A 13311-nucleotide genomic window follows, 5' to 3' on the forward strand; every position below is an offset into this window, starting at 1 on the left:
ACAGGTTACTGCGTGGCTTGATGGTGTAGACGTAAAAGGAAGACGCTGAACGACGGCAATGCCGCCGGTAGCTTCACAGGCAAACTGCGTGCGGTCAGGGACTTGGGGTGGGGAGGAGCGCCGACGGCAAAAAGCCGGCCTGTGCGCCCTTGTAGCTGCGCGCCGCGACCGCTCACCATGCCCGCGGTCCTGCCGGATCTAGCCACACAACCACCGTGACGGCATCGTCGGCGCCTAGATCGCCGTTGGTGGTGGCGTCGCGAGGCGCGACGATTACATCTCCCGCGTCCGCGCTCTCGCTCTCCCCGTATGCAAGCGTCACACCACTATCTTGGGCAGTGCGCCGCATTGAAGTTCGGCTGACCCTCAAGCTCGGCACGAGCTCCTTGTGTATTTAATAGCCCAAGCTCTTCCCATAGTTTCCACTGTTTGTAAGGATAATTTGACGTGATAATAGAAAGGGAAGCCATGAAAGCATATGGCAGGTAAAACCGGCAGAACGAATGCACCTGCATGAAGCGTTCTCAGCGCTCTTCTCAAACGGAGCCCAACTGCACTGAGCTGTGTTGCTTCAGCAATAAGCTCAATAGGTTGTACTCGTAGAGGTGTTACAGACACGGGCTGGGCCTAGTTTGAGACACTTGGTCTTCATCTTTTGCCCCAGCAACCATGGGCTGGAACGCACTCCCCTCGCTTGTCATCATTACTGGCATTTGGACGGCGGGCCTGTTCGCGCTGGACAAGGTGCAGATGTTCCGTGAGAACAAGCCGGCCTGGGCCAACAACAAGGACGGGTGGCAGAAGGCGCTCTACCGGCGAGACTGGTATTTGCAGCGCGAGGAGGAGACGCTAGGTGAGCATGGACGCGCGCTTGAGTGTCGATGGGCGTGCTCAAGGTCCATGCGGTCTTTCAGCACGCCTTGCCGTCCTGAACGTTTCTGCATGCAATGCACCGCAGCTATGGCCAAGTAATGGAGAAACCTTAAGTGGCACGAGCTTGGCGCGAGCGGCGAGGCGAGCCTGCAGGGAGGGCTGTCGCGGGAGCGCCGTGTGCGTTGGTGGAAGCTCTGGGGAGGAGCTGTCGGCTTACATGAACAGCAATGCTAGCAAAACACGCGGTATGTCCGCTAAAGGGCCACATGGCTAGCGGGGGCGATGTGTGTGACTGTCTACAGCGTGTGGGGCCCGGGTGGCACAAGCTGTGTGTGTTGCCCCAGGGTTTTGGGGCTGGTGAAAGAGTTCTTGGCTGCTGGCTAAGAGGGCCGCCTAATCTAAAATCATAGTTTAGGTCGTGAGTAAACGTGGTGATTCGCGTGGCAAGGGATTTACATGGGTAGCCAAGCCCGCCCTCTGCGAGCGGGGCGTGTGTAATTATGCGCAGACGATGTGTCACGCTCTCACGTGCCTGGGCGACTTTGCTGTGTGCGCACTTGAGCGCGCTGCTGCGCGCGCTGCTGCATGAACTCCTGTGATGCGGAGGGAGGGAGGGAGGGAGGGCAGGGCAGGAGGGAGGGAGGGGGGGCAGCGGGCACACGTCAGCTGTAAGCGCGGGCAAGTAGAGCTGGGCGGAGGCAAGGCCGCGCAGGGGCCCCTTCCGCTCAGTCCCAAACAGTGGGCGGCACTGGGCGGCAGGACCTAAGGGCAGCGCGGGTGCCGACAAACGCAGGAAACGGCAGCAGAGTGCAGGCGGGGCCCATCATTTGAGGGCATGCAGCTTCCATACAGCCGGCGAAAGCACCGCTACTGCTTCTCGGCAGACCCGCTGCTGCTTCTCCTATACGACAGGCCCTGCCCACTGTCTTAGGTCCTCCCAGGCCCCACCTTGACCTCCGCCTCCTTGTGCTTGCGCACGGCGTCCACAGTCGCCAGCGACAGACTGCCGATGCCGTCAAAGGCCACCTGCACAGTGCACACGCCAGTTCGTTCATTCGTGTGCAGGTGCAGGTACAGGAGTCGGCAGCAGATGCCAGTGCAACACACATGTGCCACGCAGCTGCACGGCGCTGTGTACCAGGGGCCGCCCCCTCATTTTTTCTACCCACGCCCGGCAGCCCGGCAGCCCGGCAATCCGGACCGTCAGGACTAAGCAGCCCACGTGGCGGCACGCCATAGCCTCCCCGTCCCCACCCCCGTCAACAGTCCCCACCACCGCCAACCCTGGCCCCTAGCGCCAGCCACCGCAGCCAGGTTTCAGCCCGCAGCACATGGGAACCCGACCTCACTCATGAGTCATGGACACCCTACCCCATGCACGGACCCACTCACGGCCTCGCCCCCCTCCCCGCCCCCCCTCACTTCGTAAACTTAATGCATGTACCCCCCACACACACACACACACGCCTCACGCCTCACCTCCATGAGCTGGTCGATGTTGTACAGGTGGGTCACCCAGTCCTTGACCACACGCATGAAGTCGCCTGGGGGGTTGCGAGTTCAGTATTAAGTAATGAATAGGTGCATGAAGTGGAAGTGCGTGAATTGGGTAAAGCAATGAAGCAGGGCAATCATTAGTTGTTCGCCTCCGTGGCAGCGCACGGAGCTACAATGCCCACGGCCCGCCCGCCCGCCCATCCTCCTGGACCGTGCCCACCCACCCGCGTTGTCAGTCTTCAGCAGTGCCGCTTCAGCGCTCTTGAGCAGGGCCAGAGCCACCCGGAACAATATCTGTTCGGAGCAGATGGGGCACACATCGGACGAGTTACAGTATACGAGGTATGTTCGCGTGTCAGCACAGCGCGTACGACCGGGCTGTCGCTTCAGTCCTGCTGGGATCCCGCCCTCCTCCCGCCCTCCCTGGTTTGAATTAGTTTGGCCTGGTACATACAACCCCTCTCCTCTCACACTCGTAGCGCTCTCTCCCCCTCCCCCTCCCCTCTTCCCCCCCTTCCCCGCTACCTTGGCTCCCTCGTGGAACAGCGCATCCAGCACGCGGGCGGCGGACTCGGGCGGCATGCTGGAGCAGTACAGGGTCTGGAGGAGGGAGGGGAGGAGAGGGGGGTTACATACGTAATTATTTAAGAAGTGAAGGCGTAGGGGGACGGAGGGGAAGGGGAGGAGGGGCAAGGGATGGGAAGGGGGCACGGGGCGGGAGGCGGGGGGCGGGTGGAACGCAGATGGGGTGCAAGCACGGGGCGCGGGTGCGGGGCGGGCGCGGGTGCGGGGCGGAGCTTGCAGAAAGGGGTGAAGGAAGTTGAGCAAGCTGGATGTGTGCGGGAAAACGCCACAGCAGGCGGCACGCGGAGCCGAGGTGCCCTGGCGGCCAGAGCCCCCCCTCCGATTCCAACCTGGCACTGCTCCATCTCCTTGTGTGCCCACGGTGTGTGCCGTACACCGCAGGCTCACCTGACCACCACAACCCAACCCGCGACATCCACCCTGCACCCGCCCATCCACCCACGCGTACCCACACGGCCCCATCCCTGCGGCCCCGCACCCACCAGGAACCAGTCAGTGGCGATGAGGGAGGTGTCACAGCCCAGTCGGGCCATGTGCGCGTGCAGCCGCGGCAGCTTCTCGCCCACCAGCTCTGGAGGAGCAGTAGCAGCAAAGGGGGGGTTACAAATCTTACAATCATGGATATTAACTTTGGTACGGTACAGCAGGCGCGTCAATATAGGGGAGGGGTTATGACTTGAAATAGACGATGGCAGCAACGAAGTGCGCAGCGCGGGAGGGGAGACGAGACGCGAACGCAACCACGAGAGTAACTTCGTTCCACACACACACACACACACACACACACCACAACACCACCCTACCCTGCAGCGTGCGCATCTCCACGTGGCAGCCGCTGAGGGTGTGTCCGAAGGAGCCGGGAAAGCAGATGCGCTCCACCAGCGCCGCCAGCAGCCAGAAGGCCGCCTCCTCGTCCCGCCCCACAGCCACCAGCACCACGCCTGCGGAGTGCGGAGGGGGTCACGGGTAGGGGTTAGTCCATTTCAACACGATAGTAAACCCTTACCAACCCGCTACCTACAGGGGGGGAGTCACATTCATGGTTAGTTAAGAAGAAGCGCAGTTGTAGCCGGCACATTACCAGGGTTTAGGGAGTTAGGCGTGGTGGGGCGAGGCGTGGATGGGTGATGGGGGCGCTTGGGTTGACTGCCGTACGTACAGTAGCTAGCCCAGGACGCGGCCTAGCTCTCTTGACCAGGACGCGTCCTAGCTCAGGAGCAGCTGTTGCGCTGAGTAGGTGACGTGAGTCCGGCCAGGCCAAGACGCACACCGGAATCCACACACACACGCACACATAGTCCTGCGTGTTTCTTGCTTTCCATGTGCTCACTAACACACACACACACATACACACACACACACACACACACACACACACACACACACACACACACACACACACACACACACACACACACACACACCAGGCCTGGCGGCCTCCGGTAGCCACGCCTCCCCCCTCGCAAGCCCCCCGATGGACTGCCGGCGGCCTCCTGGCGGCGTCCCTGGCGAACATGACTCACCCACTGTGAAGTTGAGGCCCTGGCAGTAGCCGACGTTAGCGTTGTGGACCTGAGGCGCGGGGGGAGCCGCAAGGAGCCAAAGGAGCAAGAACAGTCTTTAAGATTCCAGAGACACATTCTATAGCTTTCGCTGTGGAATGGGGTGTACCGGCCTCAGTCTTGAGGCGGAGGCCTGTCTACCGTGCTACGGCCCGGTATCCGTCAGTCCGCCCGCCCCGCGTCCTCCAATGTAATTTGCTCACTCCGACCTTCATGAACGGCTTAACCCCCCATCCTCAACTAATCATTATTGTAAACCCGCCCCCCCCCCACCCCCCACCCCACACACAACACGTGTCGCCCGCTACCCTGCACTCCCGCTCTTTCCTTCCCTCCCGCAGTCCCGCTTTTCCGCAGTCCCGGGCCCCCGGGCTGGCTGGGTCTTGGTTAAGCTGTAAACTCACCCCCACCGCCACCCCCGCCCCGGCCGTACCGAGTATGCGGTGAGGATGCGCCTCATTGCGGCGCGGCCCTCCTCAGCAGCCAGAAAGGGGTGGTTGGGGAAGGTGCGTGGCAGGTCCTGTACACGAACGGTGGTGCAGGGGAGGGGTTACATTCATGGTTGTGTAACAAGTGTAAGCGCAGCCAGGAGGAGGGGGGCGGCACCGCAAGTCAAAGGCGGGCCTCGTACAGCTGTGCGCTCTCTTCTACCCGACCCCCACGAGCCCGGCCACCAGATGCCTCCACCTTCCTCCCATGCCCACCCCGCCCGGTTCCACACGCATGCCCTCTGCCTCTCCCTGCCTCCCACGTTCCCGCTCGCGCCTGCGCCACCAGCGCCAGCGCCTGCCGCGCCACACGCTCCTCCCCAGTCCCCACACAGCCGAGTAGCCATGCCCCCCACCCACCAACCCACCAGCTCGACCTGCGCCGTGGATTTCGACAGCGCCTGCGCCCGAAGCAGGTTGCTGTAGTACGACGGCGTCTGCGCCGCCCGCATCTCCCTGGCCCCCGACGTCTCCATCCAAACCCAGCTGCGGAGCTGCGGGGGAATGCCCTCGCGGACCAGGCGCTTGAGGGTAGAGCCGGAGGGCAGCTTGTGCTTCTCCACGTACTTGGCCCACGACTTCTCGTGCAGGGCGTACAACGTGCGCTGCCGCTGCATGTCAATCAGCTGCTGAGGTCCAGGCAGCTCAACGCGGAAGCCGTAAACATCTGTGGGCGCCTGCTGAGGCTGCGCGGCCATTTCTTCGTTGTTTGGATGGCGGGAGGGTTTGGCGGGCCTTCCGAGCTTACAGCGGTGTTGGATTCAGGGTCGAGTTCGACGAATGTATGTAATTATCAATGTTAGTATACAACGCCACGCGTCTAGTACATGCTTCGGCAAGAAAACCTGACTTCCACCAGATGCGCCTCCTGCATTCCGCTTTCTCCTGCATTCCGCTGACTAACTGCCTAATGGGAGAAAACAATCACAGCCACAAATTAAACAGCAACAAAGACGGACCAGCATCCTCAGTCGCGCTTGAGCACCGCCTTCAGAAAGCCGCGCACAGGGCGCGTGGCCGCATCGGCGACAGCGGCCATGCCTGCCAGCGTCATGAACATCGTCTGATGGGCCCACATGAAGAGCCCGAGCCCGTTGCCGCGCGCGGGCTCCTTCTCCGGTGTCGCTGGCGCCTGTGGCCCGCGGGTCAAGAGTCGGGGGCGCAGCTGAAATGAGCCGGGGTTGCTCAGTCGCCCTTGGCGCGTGCTCCGTCGCCCTTGCGTGCTCAGTCGCTGTTTGCGAGTCCATTTACCTTATTGTCGAGGCCGTGGTCGACGTGCGGGTGGTGCATCATGGTGTCCACCGCCTCGGGAACGCTCCCACTGCTGGTGCGGCTCATGATGGCGCTTTGCTGATTACGATGCGAGCGAAATGCGGAACGCAGGACAGCAAGGAAAAGCCCGCTGCCAGCAGGGCGCTCGCGGGGGCGGGAGAAAGTCGAAAGGCCTTTCGGCAAGCGTTGCGGGCTGCCAAGGATAAGACGGCTTTGTGTTGCTAGGCGTGAAACTGTCGATGCGTCGGTGCAGTACCGTATTAGCAGTTGGGGCACAGGAGGCAAAAGCGAGAGCTTAAACAGCCCCCACGAACAGCCCCCACAGATGGAGGATGGAGCCATTGAGGGCCCGCGGCCGCGGTCTTGGCCGCGGTGACTCAGCCTCCCCCTCTCCCCCATTTCCCAACCCCCTCTCTCCCTTCCAAAAACGGTCAGGAGTCTACCTCTACGCAATGAAGGTGGCCTCCCTATCAAGGGAATAGTTGCACGTTGAAAAGCCTCATACGCAGGACTGAACAACCATGAACGGTGTTCACGGCCTCTCGGAAGCAGTTCTGTCCCCACCTCGCCATGTGCGGACCGCTCCCATCCGCGTACCCCGCACGCCCCACCCTTCAAAACGCAAATGCCTCTTAGCAAGCTCAGTAGCTGAGCCAGCTCCAACCTCACAACCTCTTTGGGGTGCACCTAAACACCGTCCGAGCTTCATCGTAGTTCTTGGGGTCTGGTCACCTCCACGCACCTCCTCTTCCTTTGCAGTGGAATCCAACGCGCGCACGCCTCTCCCCCTTTGGGACGGTATCTACAACCCCCACTTCATCAAGCTCTTTTCCATGTGCATGCTGCATGTGCCCGTGGAAACCCAGTCACTCCTACGGCAGTCCACGCAACTCAAACCCCATGCCGTTGATCCGCCCACCGGCACACCGGGGCCCATCTCCCACCACCCCCACCACTGCCCCCGCCATCCCCGCCACAGCCATCCCCGCCAATCAGCTCGACGAGCGCGATGCCGCTGCCGCCGCCGCCGCCGCGCGCGTGCGCACCAGGCTCCGCATGTTCCTCCGCGCGCACAGGATGTCGCCGGCCGGGCAGTCCACGCAGTCGTTGCAGCTCTTGCGGCACTCGCCCGCCGGGCCCACCATCTTGTCCATGTTGCTCGTGCACTCGCCCGCCGCCGCCCGCGCCGCGCAGTTGCCGCCGGTGTCGGCGCAGCGGCCGGCGGTGCGCAGCGGGTCGTATTTGCCCATGTAGGGCTTGTTGTGGATCCACTTGGTGGCCGTCCACTTCATGCCCTGCGCGTGCATGTGCGGGGTGGGGTGAGGCGGGGGGAATTCAGGGGAGGGGAGAAGGTCGTGTGCGTGGCAGCGTGTGTGTGTGTGTCCACTGCATGCCCTGTGTGTTTGTGTGAGTGCATGTGTGCGTGTGATTGTGGTGGAGACGCTAAAGAGGAGAGGGTCGTGTGTGTGTGTCTGGTGAGCGTGTGTGTATGGGAGGGAGGGATCGGCATGCGGAGGCAGGGGCGGAGCAGCATGAGGAAGCAGAGGAAGCGGCCAGGGAGCACGGGTGAGCGCAAATGAGCGCGAGAGGGCATAATGGAGGTGAGATTGCAACCCAGTATGCAGTACGTAGTGCACATGGGGTATCGAGGCCCCACATGTGTTTGGCCTTAGCGCATGTCGTAGGCTCATAGCTCGTGTGTGTGTGTGTGTGTGTGTGTTAAAGAGCACAAGGAAAACGTTACGCAAAGACTGTGTGTGTGTGTGTGCGTGTGTGTCTGTGTGTGTGTGCGCAAGTGGAGCAGGGGCCTGTCCCGCACCTTGAGGGTTGGGCAGGACGCGTGCAGAGCCTTGCGGTCGCCCTTGCCACCCTGCACGTCCGGGGAGGAGGGGCAGATGGGCACAGGCGCCCTTGCCCGCTCAAGTACGCCCGCTCATGCACACCCGCTCGAGCAACGGGCGCCCGAAAGCGGCGCCCAGTCAGCCACCCAGCGCTCCAGGCAGCAACATTCGTGCCCCCGTGCGGCCGTGCCCGCCCCCCCCCGTGTGCTCCAGCGCATCCGCATTGGCAGTGCCCGCGCCTCCCTAGGTTGGCACTGGTTTGATTTGGGCAGCCCCGAGCACAATGAACTAATTCCACCACCCCACCACCCCACCTCGATGTCCATGTCAAAGAACTGGAGCGCTTACCCCAGGACAGATGAGCGGGGAAGTTGACGCGCCACCCTCCCTCTCACTTATTCATCTATACGGTACGTAGCTTGGCAGACACCCCCACCCCCACCTCGATGTCCATGTCAAAGAACAGGAGCGCGTCGCCCTTGCGCGGCTTGACACTGATGCCGTACTTGGCGCCGCAGGGGGAGGCGTCAGGCAGGGTCTGGGGGCGGGGGCCAGGATGCGGGTACAGTCAACGCTCGAGGCCAGATACGGCCGGGGTAGCAGGGCGGGGTGCTTCATTCCAGAACCCAAAGCAAGCCAACCGATTGGGGGTTGCAAGGATTGGTACAGAGAAGTGTAGCGAAGTAGACAGCAGGGGGTTACAGAGCCATGTAAGATTATCAGTGCCCCCCGGGGTGCTGCTGGGTACTGGTCGAGGTATGCCACGCCGGCGCACGCCCCCACTCGCCCCAGCCGCCTCGCCCCGCACGCCGCCGCCCGCACCTGTGCCTCCTTGTCGATGGGGTCCGCCAGTGGCAGGTTGGTCTCGCCGCCGCCCTCCACACCTGCGTGCGTGCGTGTGCAATCACCTGTGAAACTTACGCGGCTGTGGTGTGTGTAGTGTGCACATCAGCCCCCCAAAGCCCCCGGCTCCCCGTGCACACGCCTTTGTGTCGGTGGAAGCCACGGCAAACCTAAATGTCCACGTTGCACGCGCACGTCCTCGCCCGACGCGCCCGTGCAGCTTGGCGCTCTCGCTCGCTCGCTCGCTCGCTCACTCAGCTCCCTGTGCGCCTCCGCCCCCGCCGCAGCTCCACATGCGCCTCCGCCTCAGCTGCAGGCCACCGCCCAGAGTTCTTGGCGGACCGCGCCCCTACCTCCACCCGGCCCCATCGACTGCCTACGGCGACCCAACCCTATCCCCAGCTCGCATATGCGGCTGCAGCTTCTTTTGCAGCGCTACTGTTTCCTTACGGGATTGGTTCAGAGTCAACCCCCCCAGATCCCCCCAGTAGACACTAGGTCTCACCGCTGAGGTAGAGCAACACGGTGGCGTATCTGTTGCCCTCGTGCAGGTAGGCGGCGTGGTGGACCGGATCGTCGAACCAGTCCCTGCAGGGGGGGTTGCAACGATGTTTGGAAAAGCGGTTCAGGGGGGGTACACCCAGCCGTGTGTATGTGCGTTTATGTAGGTTTCGGTGCGTGCTTGCTTTGGTGCGCGTTTATTAGGAAAGCACAAGGGGAACGGGTGGTCGAGCCAGTCCCTGGAGGGGAGCATGTTTGTTGTGATATCGGTGCGTGTTTGCTTAGGTGCATGTCTCTTTTGGCGAGTGTTCGCTCCAATGGGTGTGTCTTGAAGTGCGAATGAACTTATAGCAGAGAAGATGAAGATGCACGCGAAGCCCGGCGGCGAGGGCGCTGCGGTCGCTGCGCGCCGGCACGCGGCCTCCGCAGTATCGACCCCGTGCACAGCACTCTGCAGCTATCAACGCCGCTCGATCGCGGGCGCACGACCCAACGGTCAACGGACACAACTGCAGGTGCTTCCGTGCGATCCCGGACACGACGGGGCGAACCCTGAGCGCGGCGCTTCTCCCCGTCCCCCCGCCGTCACAGGGTTACATGGCCCGCGGACTCACCAGTGGGCGTCGTACTTCTGTCCGTCCACGTAGCGCAGGATCTACACCGCGGCAGACAGTTGTGTGAGGCGGGGGCATGTCAGCATGTGTAAGTGCATGGCAGCCAGTTGCCGGCCAAGCAACGTGGGAAGCTGCCTTGTTGGCAAGCCGGGCTTGGGCGTCAGGGTGACGAGTGGTGCTCCGCGGCGTGCCCCCACTCTCCCAGTCCCCACCGTTGTCAAAGCACAGGCCACGCTCTCCTCCTCGCTCTTTTGCACTGGATTCGGTTTAGTCTGGTCTGGTATCTACAACCTCCCGCACTTGCCGCACCCACCTGCATGGGCTCTCCGTACTCTGGCGGCAGGTGTGTCCACTCCGCTATCCGCTCCTCAACCGCTGCAATCACCGGGTCCTCGCCGCGCCTGCATGGCCGTCACACACAGGTGCGCAGGTGACGGCAAGGTCCGTGGGCCGAGTCCTTGCGCGCGACACACACGCACATACACACGCAGGCGTGACGGTGGCCCCCTTCCTGACGCCGGAGGGGCGGGCAGCTAGGCGCGCGCGGCAAGCCCAGTTCGACAGCCTGGTGGAACGGGGTCTGCAGCCATACTGGCGGGGCACGGACATCGTGACTGAGGAGGGGGACCGGCGCTGCGTACACCCCGTGCAGTAATGCACATGGCGGATAACTGAGAGGGGCGCGCACTGTGTGTGTTCAGCGGAAGTTAGGCTTGTTGTGACTGCAGGGCTAGGACAGACGGTTTTGGTTATTGATCCTCTCTCTCACTTTGTGGCTGCCCTTAGGCATATTCTGCCCTGTGGGGAAGAGAAGGTAGCTAGTGCCGGCGGGATGCTTGTTTTGCGGTTGCTGCGGCCACGTGCCGGACTTGGACGGTACATGACTTTTTGCTAGGCGAACAAACAATGCATGGTGGCCAGCTGCCGGCTCGCAGCAGTGTTGATATAGACGGAGGTGCGGCTCCTAGGGCCAAACCGAAGTCTCACCAATATAGACGGAGGTGCGGCTCTTAGGGCCAAATCAGTGTCTAACCACAATAGATGGAGGTGCGGCTCCTGTGGCCAAACTGACGTCTAACGCTACGCGTAGGCTTGGGAGACATGTGCTGCCAGACCAATGCGCGACAAACAAGGTGCTAATGCGCCCCTGGCACTAGCAACTACGGGTTGTCCGGATACACGATCACGTGATCTGATAAACTGCTGTAAACCGTTGTTACACACACACACACATACGCACACACACACACACACACACGCGCTTCACCAACAAGCAAGGAGCACGGACACCTTGCTGCGGCTCCCCTGCCCCAGTGGGTTGGCCCCCCACTCCCACTGCCTCTCCCGCCTCCGCACAACCCGCTGATGCGCATCCCCAGCTCGCTGTCTCCGACCTGCTTGCCAGCCGCCCACGCCCAGTCATGACCAGCCCGCACCCATCCAGCGCGCGCCATCCACCGCCCTAAACCTCCCTTCCGAGTCCCGGACCGCACAAACGACGCCCCCCTCTCAGGAAACCTGCCCCAATACTCCTCCCCAAACTCACGACACACGCGCGCACACGTCCCGCTCCCGTAATGCCACCCCGTTTCCTATTTGAGATGTGGCGAAAGCAACTCCCCCTCCAACCAGCTCTGCACCTCACCCGAACGCGGCTCCGTAGCTTGTGCGGATGTCGTCCAGCTTGCTCTGCCCCGTCTTGCTGTCCACCACCAGAGAGCGACTCACCTGAAGGGCAGGCCGCGGGGTTGGGTAAGCGGCGGGAGGGGCGCGGGTATTGAAAGTGTGTTACAGAGAAGGCGGGGGTGGGTTCAGGGGGTTAAGTTGGGATGGGGGTGGAGAGCTCGGAACTGGAGGGGATGAGGGGGAGCGACACCGGGGGCCGTGGGGCTGCAGTATGGAGGCACAACCGTATGCGAAGCTCGTGTGAGGCGGCGGGGACGAGCCCCCAAGAGCCTCTCACCGGGATACAGACGGCTGTCGAGTACCATTGCCGCCCCCGCCCCAGCCCTGCACCGCTACCAGTTCAAATCGAGGATAGGCAATAGCCCCAGGACGCCCTGGCACGCAGGCGCGCACGTGCCACGCCGCAGGCAGCGTACCCGCTTATTCCCAATGTCTGTGAGGTGGTCGCACTCGGCCTCCGATAGGAAGTTGTGGTAGATGAAGGCGCGGGGGCTCCAGGAGATGGTCTCAATCCTGATCACCAGCAGCACCATCGACAACAACAGCGACAGCGTTGATAACAGTGACGGCCGTGCGTGCACGTGCAGGGCGCATCAGTGACAGCTCCGGCACGTCCCGCGTGCTGGAATGGCGAAACCCCACCCGCCCGCCCCTCTAGCCCTGCAGCTGTGAGCCCCAACCAGCTGGCCTCTGGTTGTGGCGGCGGGCCAGATGCGCAGCTGCGCAACTGGGTTTCCAGCTGGCCACCTTCCTGGCCCCGTGCAACAGCTGTCAGAGCGGTGTGCCGGCCACTGTGGCTAGTGCACCCCGTTGGACAGCCCAGCCGCTCACCAAGGCTCCGCCCCATAGCGATCTTGCATCTGCAAACGTTATAAGTGCGTCAGTCTAGAAACCAAAAGCTGCTGGGTGTTGCCAAACACTTGCCTTCCGCTCCCGCGCAGAAACCTCCCGGCTCGCTTCATCTTTTCGCGACTCGTACGTCTCTCCTTTCCATCCTATAAGCAACTCCTCAGCGCCACTGTCGACCGTTGCGTTAACCACGCCTGCGAGGAGCGCAAGTATTGACAAATGTTGCTCCATATTCTGCATCCGTTTGCTGCTCTTCCTAATACTCTGAGTGTATCTCACCAGCTAGAGCAGCCGCCGCGTACAGCAGCGCAGCTGCGGTCACCGACGAACGCATTCTACTTGCGAAGAAGCATCCACTCGAGGTTCCGTGTCACAACAGAGGTAAAATGAGTTGGCGTATGGTCAGTCTGCAGCTATAGCAGCATATATAGATGGGCAGCACTGCGTATATGGCTTACGGCTCTGGTGCACTGGACCCCTCCGCAGTCTGCACAGCTGCCATGCCGTCGTACATCCATCGGCTGCTCCATCGGCTGACCTGTGCCGACCTGCAGCCTACAGCGTGCATCAATGCTGGTAGCATGCATAGGGGAAACTAGCTGTGCTAGCTGCGCGTGCATTTGCGTGGAAGGCCGGGTCCGTTCGACCCTTCGGCTGCTTGACACAGGCCAGGCAGATCACCCGGCCAGGCCAGGCAATT

At 62.2% G+C, this 13311-nt stretch overlaps 5 protein-coding genes across 6 annotated transcripts in view; 1 reads left to right on the forward strand and 4 right to left on the reverse strand.

The window, feature by feature from the left end:
- Positions 1–463, reverse strand: part of CHLRE_10g459700v5 (uncharacterized protein) — a 12114-nt gene extending 11651 nt beyond the window's left edge. The window contains exon 1 of the mRNA XM_043067129.1: positions 177–463. Coding sequence (XP_042920526.1) covers positions 177–349 — 173 coding nt within the window. The 5' untranslated portion in view covers positions 350–463. The remainder of the gene's footprint in view (positions 1–176) is intronic.
- Positions 464–563: 100 nt separating this feature from the next.
- On the forward strand, positions 564–1376 carry CHLRE_10g459750v5 (uncharacterized protein). The gene is made up of 2 exons (XM_001698347.2): positions 564–853; positions 959–1376. Exons 1-2 carry the CDS (start codon positions 670–672, stop codon positions 970–972), a joined length of 198 nt encoding a protein of 65 aa, XP_001698399.1. The 5' UTR covers positions 564–669; the 3' UTR covers positions 973–1376.
- A 1-nt stretch (position 1377) lies between these two features.
- Positions 1378–5803, reverse strand: CHLRE_10g459800v5 (uncharacterized protein). Its single transcript, XM_001698536.2, has 10 exons — positions 5374–5803; positions 4951–5037; positions 4479–4527; positions 3759–3896; positions 3438–3526; positions 2896–2970; positions 2595–2664; positions 2353–2417; positions 1822–1899; positions 1378–1466 (listed from the first exon to the last, which is right to left on the reverse strand). Exons 1-10 carry the CDS (start codon positions 5701–5703, stop codon positions 1398–1400), a joined length of 1050 nt encoding a protein of 349 aa, XP_001698588.1. The 5' UTR covers positions 5704–5803; the 3' UTR covers positions 1378–1397.
- A 104-nt stretch (positions 5804–5907) lies between these two features.
- CHLRE_10g459850v5 (uncharacterized protein) lies at positions 5908–6533 on the reverse strand. Its single transcript, XM_043067130.1, has 2 exons — positions 6257–6533; positions 5908–6137 (listed from the first exon to the last, which is right to left on the reverse strand). The coding sequence occupies exons 1-2, from the start codon at positions 6341–6343 to the stop codon at positions 5973–5975; spliced, it is 252 nt and encodes an 83-aa protein (XP_042920527.1). The 5' UTR covers positions 6344–6533; the 3' UTR covers positions 5908–5972.
- A 64-nt stretch (positions 6534–6597) lies between these two features.
- Positions 6598–13043, reverse strand: CHLRE_10g459900v5 (uncharacterized protein). 2 transcript variants are annotated; one of them, XM_043067131.1, is made up of 13 exons: positions 12891–13043; positions 12687–12805; positions 12594–12622; positions 12179–12275; positions 11722–11804; positions 10390–10477; positions 10077–10117; positions 9467–9549; positions 8941–9002; positions 8561–8656; positions 8433–8453; positions 8097–8147; positions 6598–7572 (listed from the first exon to the last, which is right to left on the reverse strand). In XM_043067131.1, the coding sequence occupies exons 1-13, from the start codon at positions 12943–12945 to the stop codon at positions 7270–7272; spliced, it is 1128 nt and encodes a 375-aa protein (XP_042920529.1). In that variant the 5' UTR covers positions 12946–13043; the 3' UTR covers positions 6598–7269. The 2 variants fall into 2 exon arrangements, with proteins under 2 accessions (XP_042920529.1, XP_042920528.1); XM_043067132.1 differs by lacking the exon at positions 8433–8453.
- Positions 13044–13311: the final 268 nt, after the last annotated feature.

This window comes from Chlamydomonas reinhardtii, chromosome 10, assembly GCF_000002595.2.
Source record: "Chlamydomonas reinhardtii strain CC-503 cw92 mt+ chromosome 10, whole genome shotgun sequence".
NCBI lineage: Eukaryota > Viridiplantae > Chlorophyta > Chlorophyceae > Chlamydomonadales > Chlamydomonadaceae > Chlamydomonas > Chlamydomonas reinhardtii.

Coding starts and splice junctions, on each gene's coding strand:
- CHLRE_10g459750v5 (XM_001698347.2), top strand. CDS start 670: ATGGGCTGGAACGCACTCCCCTCGCTTGTCATCATTACTGGCATTTGG.
- CHLRE_10g459800v5 (XM_001698536.2), bottom strand. CDS start 5,703: ATGGCCGCGCAGCCTCAGCAGGCGCCCACAGATGTTTACGGCTTCCGC. Junction 2,418..2,594: donor GCTGAAGACTGACAACGCGG/GTGGGTGGGCAC, acceptor GCAACCCCCCAG/GCGACTTCATGCGTGTGGTC. Junction 1,467..1,821: donor ACAAGGAGGCGGAGGTCAAG/GTGGGGCCTGGG, acceptor TCCGCATCACAG/GAGTTCATGCAGCAGCGCGC.
- CHLRE_10g459850v5 (XM_043067130.1), bottom strand. CDS start 6,343: ATGAGCCGCACCAGCAGTGGGAGCGTTCCCGAGGCGGTGGACACCATG. Junction 6,138..6,256: donor ACCACGGCCTCGACAATAAG/GTAAATGGACTC, acceptor CGCGGGCCACAG/GCGCCAGCGACACCGGAGAA.
- CHLRE_10g459900v5 (XM_043067131.1), bottom strand. CDS start 12,945: ATGCGTTCGTCGGTGACCGCAGCTGCGCTGCTGTACGCGGCGGCTGCT. Junction 9,550..10,076: donor CAGAAGTACGACGCCCACTG/GTGAGTCCGCGG, acceptor CCCCCCCTGCAG/GGACTGGTTCGACGATCCGG. Junction 9,003..9,466: donor CGTGTTGCTCTACCTCAGCG/GTGAGACCTAGT, acceptor GCACGCACGCAG/GTGTGGAGGGCGGCGGCGAG.